The 5,000-nt window shown below is 42.2% G+C and overlaps 1 protein-coding gene across 1 annotated transcript in view; it reads right to left on the bottom strand.

Moving 5' to 3' along the window:
• Positions 1–5,000, bottom strand: part of LOC143018061 (uncharacterized) — a 17,597-nt gene that overhangs the window by 1,198 nt on the left and 11,399 nt on the right. Inside the window, exons 4-7 of the mRNA XM_076173122.1 lie at positions 4,531–4,712; positions 4,204–4,332; positions 2,110–2,221; positions 1–985 (exon numbers count right to left, since the gene is read on the bottom strand). The exon at positions 1–985 is cut by the window's left edge and continues 1,198 nt beyond it. Of these exons, the coding sequence (XP_076029237.1) occupies positions 714–985; positions 2,110–2,221; positions 4,204–4,332; positions 4,531–4,712 (695 nt within the window). The 3' untranslated portion in view covers positions 1–713. The remainder of the gene's footprint in view (positions 986–2,109; positions 2,222–4,203; positions 4,333–4,530; positions 4,713–5,000) is intronic.

The following is a 5,000-nucleotide window of genomic DNA, read 5'->3' as shown; positions in this document are numbered from 1 at the left end:
TATTTTTGTATATATGTATGTATGCATGTATGCAAAGTGAGAGATGCATGTATGAGTGTATGTACATGTGCGTGCGTGCTCATATATGCTTACATACGTGTACACATTGATTCATATTCATTATGCAGCCATGTACGCATCAGCACTTATTCTGCCATGGATGTTGATATAATGGTATCATGACTTTTCAGCTCTCCCATGTATATATAAATCAGTGGAACACCAAGATATGAAGATGAGACGGAAGACTTCTTTTGTGTAATTCATAGCAAATACTCTTATCACACTGAAATTACAAGTAACAACTTGAGTTACTGGAGATGATTTCGAGGTTCAGGACCTAAAGGCAAAGAGGCCAGCTCACTGCCAAGTCCTGTCGTCATCTGGGTTTCTCCCTTCACCACAAACAGAACAACTTTTTTTTTTGGGCGGGAAATGGGAGTCGGTGTGATGGTTTATGCTAATTTCATGTCAGCTGATTGTGCCTTCGGCTTCCGAGGTTACCATGGGTTCTTTTCTTCCTAAGACATAATTCCTTCTTTTCTTCTTCTTTTTCGTTTTCTTCGACACTTGCTGCAGCAGTAGTACTGCATCTTTGTGCCAACAGCACGGCACTTGATCACGTGTTATGAAATAGGTCCAATCCATGACTAATTTTAGCAAGAAAAGAGAGTGATTTTTTACCCATGGTAAGGCTCGGACGCCAGCCAGTCTTACAGCTTCTCCTCATTATTGGCCAACATGGAGTAGTAGCTACTCTCAGGGAAGTTCTCGAGGTCGATATAACCAGTCTGGTGGTCGAGGAGGGAAACCAGTTCGTGTTTGAGTTCGGAGAAAGAAGGTCGCTTGTTAAGGTCCTGGTGCCAACACTTATTGACGACTCGGTAGAGTTCGGGACGGCAGTGATCTGGACGATCAAGCCTGTAACCCTCACGCACTCGCCTCATTACCTCACGAGCTGACATACCCGGGTATGGCGTAGAACCTGCGGAAGGGGAAGAAGCAACAGCAATTAGTATGAGATGGAACCTATTCATACGTAAGAGAAATGTGGATTGATGTAAACAAATTTACATTTCAGTTTCTTGGACTTATAAAAAAAATCATTTGTAATAATTTATCTCATTCCTGGTCGTCTTTTTTTTCCAAACCATTCTGGATTATCACATAACTGATAATCATTATGTTTGAATTTGTTTTTATGAAAAGAGTGAAGAAACTCAACCGTCCTTTCCTCCGAGTATTTGGTTTTGGGGATTGAATAAATCCATCTGTTTGGCTGGGTTAGCCTCTGCAGTACTTGAGAATGATGGGCACAGTCCGACACAAGAACCCTCAAACTTTCCCATCCCTCCCATCACATTGCACAAGCATAGCCCAATGAATAATTATGAAAATAATGATAATAACAAAACACATATTTTCCTCAAACAACTACAATAATCTGCCCCCAGGACCTCACAACATGTCCATATGAAACCATATAAAATTCAGATCACTGGTTGAGTGGGTTAGAGCGTCACTACTTGGGGCAAAGGTCGAGGTGACGGCAGTCTGACCCCTGAAACCAGCGAGTTGAACCAAGGGCCTTGTTCATTAAATTCCACGTTACAAAGTCCTCTATAAGGGGAACGGTCCTAGCCTCCTGATAAGGGAGGAGGTTGCGTCGTTAAACCGAATTATTGAATCAAATTCAGATCACGAAACAAGCTCTCCACAGTAATAGATCTCCATAATGTGTACTTTACCAAACTCCCCATGATATCAACTCAGTTGAGACATAGCTACCAATGTAAGTAACCACTACGCTCGCATGCTTACATTCAAGTCACCACCCTGCACTTAGATAGTATCAACACAGAATAGGCCTGGTAGCAGACTCCAATTGCTCTAGATGCAAACACCAAACGGAAGACACAAAACATCTTATTCTACACTGCCCTGCAGTCACCTTATCCAGAAAATAACATCATACCTCTTCCCTAAGTGACTTTTGGGATAAACCAGTAGCCGAGGCCAGTTACCTGGGCTTCAGAGATCTTGGTCTCAGGTCAGGTCCCGACTCTTGCCCTTGAACTGGGTCCAGCCCAAACACCTTTAACAACGTACCTAGTGTGACGACCTCCCAGCAAAGGATGCCAAAACTCCAGACGTCACTCTTGTGTGTAAAGATGTTCATGTAGAGCGACTCCGGAGCCATCCAGCGTATTGGTAGCGCTCCCTGGGGAACAGAACATTTGATATTAGTATCTCGCTGGCGATAATCAATGCTTCTGTCCTTAGAGACAATATTGTGCTGAAGAGTTGAAGTCACAGAAATAGCAAAAGAGAGATCTGGGGAAAGTAGAAAGGATGGGCAATAAAAGGTAAAAGTGTTCAACTTTTTTCCCCAAGATTAGTCTCCACTTATAAAAGAATGCTTCGTAACACTGGTCTGTAAGGAGAGTGGTAAATCCAGAGATCTCTGGTGGGTAAATATGACTGAACAAGACATTTAAACTTTGGTAGGACGCATTTACATCAATCAGTACCTATATAATGAGGTACTAGTACCTTAGAACTATATTATATTAGATCGCGATGTGCTGTAAAATGCACATCTTAGAGTTACAAAAAACTATAAAGACGAGATTGTGTCCAGTACTGTAACAGGAAACTTCTATGGGGGGATTTCTATTCATTTTGAGGAAACCTTTCTGGTCTGTTATTTTGTGCAGTGATTTGGGCTGTGGAATGCTACAGAATCATCTTTACCTCGACCCAGCTGGGAGGGAAAGGGATAGAGAGGGAAAAAGCTAAAAGAATATTGGAGGAGGGAGAAGAAAGGGTAGGTTTCGTAACTGAGAGTTGTTGCTCGCTGGCCGAGCGGATTAGAGCGTCGCTTTATGCGGCGGAGGTCGAGGTGGCGGCAGTTCGATCTCTGCCACCAGCGAGTCGGACCAAGTGCATAATTAACTAAATTTCACGTTACAAAGTCCTCTGTAAGGGGCACCGTCTTAACCTTCTGATAGGAAGAGTTCCCGACGTTAAACCGAATCAATCAATCAATCATCAAGTTGTTGATTGTTAGACCAGTGTCAATGGGAGTAATAGAGGAAACCGATCTCCTTAGCCTTTAGACAGGGGTCTTCCATCTCTGTTGTTATGTTGTGGTCATGTCTGGACTGCTGCGAGTAACTGAACTGTCGCTAAATATGTGCATGTGTCATCTGGAAATGCTATTGGGAAAGGAACTTCGCATTTGAATGCATCTACAACACTTCTGTGAGTAAGTTGAGACTCTGTCAGCATTCGAATGAAGTGGTTGGTTGTATTCATCCCAGGGAAGCTTTTGTACAGGCTGTTAGAAAAATATTCTTTATTGCCTTCCAAAGCAGCTAATATTGACTAAAGTAAGAAAATTGACAATAGTCACAATGAAAATATTGTATTTTTTCACTGGTTGTATTTTGTTAATGTGGTCAAATGTGTATCACTGCAGCATCATGACAACTAGAAGTCTGTCTGAAAGAGATGATGAATACTCTGAAATTTCGAGTTGTGAGTGATATATAATGTTAGGGGTCTAATTTTTCGAATGGCCAAGGTTTATACACAGTAAAAACTGTTTTACAAATCTGTAGATTTTTTTAGCAAGACACCCCTTTTGACATAAGTGAGGGCATGATGCATAAAGAAAGAAAAGCAAAAGTTCCTCAAATCTTTCGTGTGGGTAACTCGAGCTTGTCACCAAGATGCTGCTCAATGTTTATGTGTTTTTGGTCTGGACAGGTTAGGATGCCTCTCTCAGCGCTCCAGTTCCATACATGTATTCCATATTCATCTGACTTATATTTCCTGTATTGATGGTGTATCTTTACTAATGTAGGCATAACAGCACTCTCTTCGTTTAATCAAAAAGGTGGCTGTGGAGTGAGGATTTACTAATTTGGTTTTTGCATATTCACTCCAGGAAGTCACATGACACTAAAATGTTATTACTCGACTCAAGCCAGTTCATTCTCGGAATTCACAAATTACATGAGCATTTTACGTAATAAGTGACATCTAATAGTTCCCAACTGTTGAGGAATGGTGTTGTCTTCTCGCGACTTTAATTTGCTTTATCCAAATAGAAAGAGAAGGGGGCTTGGGGGAGAAGCAAGCCTACCTCTAGTCCTCACCTAAAGGTTGACAATGTAAACAGAACATAAAAACACATACCCGACTCTTCTGCTCGTAGATGTCCGAACCAAGATCTTTGACGTTTCTGGCCAGGCCGAAGTCAGCGATCTTGCACGTCTTGTTGTGGTCAACAAGGATGTTCCGGGCTGCCAGGTCCCGGTGGATGATCTGTCGAAGGGGAAATGGAGGTAAAGGTCGGGAAATTGCACATATGGTCTGGCCTGTATAGATTTATACTGGTGATCAAAGTGCTGAATCCTGTGATAATAAAAAAAAGATGGGGTCCCTAAGTATAGCCTCTTTCCTGTGCACTGCAATACGTGTGAGTACCTGGGACGGGGACAGGTACAGGCATAGAAAACTCACCCCTCTGGACTGTAGGTAATCGCATCCATTGGCTACATGACAGGCAAACCGGGTCAAGTCCCGTGACGTCAGAGCGTCGGTGTCCGAAGAGAAGTTGAAGTAGTTCTGGCGAGTGCGATGGTCACGCAAGAACGTCAGCAGTTTGCCGCACATGACGTACTCCATGATGACGTAGTAAGGCTCTGCCGATGAAGAGAAGGGTTAGTAATGAATTTGTCACAAAGTTGGTGAATGTCTTTTGCATCGAATAGATTTAATGTCTCCGCCATTATCATTGTTGTTATCATTATTGCTATGGGTATTTTCAATGAAAGAAGTTGTGAAAGGATGATGGGTGAATTTCTTCAAGTTGTTGAATGTAGAGGAGGATAGTAAAGTTTTGATGTAGTGGGAGATGTCAAGAGAATGTGATGAAAGAGGACAGTGATATGACTAAAGCAAGAGAGGATATATCAATAGCAATGAAAGAG

This window comes from Oratosquilla oratoria, chromosome 34 (genome assembly GCF_046742065.1).
Source record: "Oratosquilla oratoria isolate Oo_2021 chromosome 34, ASM4674206v1, whole genome shotgun sequence".
In the NCBI taxonomy this organism is placed as follows: Eukaryota; Metazoa; Arthropoda; class Malacostraca; order Stomatopoda; family Squillidae; genus Oratosquilla; species Oratosquilla oratoria.
The sequence above is the reverse complement of the archived record's forward strand: the minus strand, read 5'-3'. Positions and strand labels throughout refer to the sequence as shown.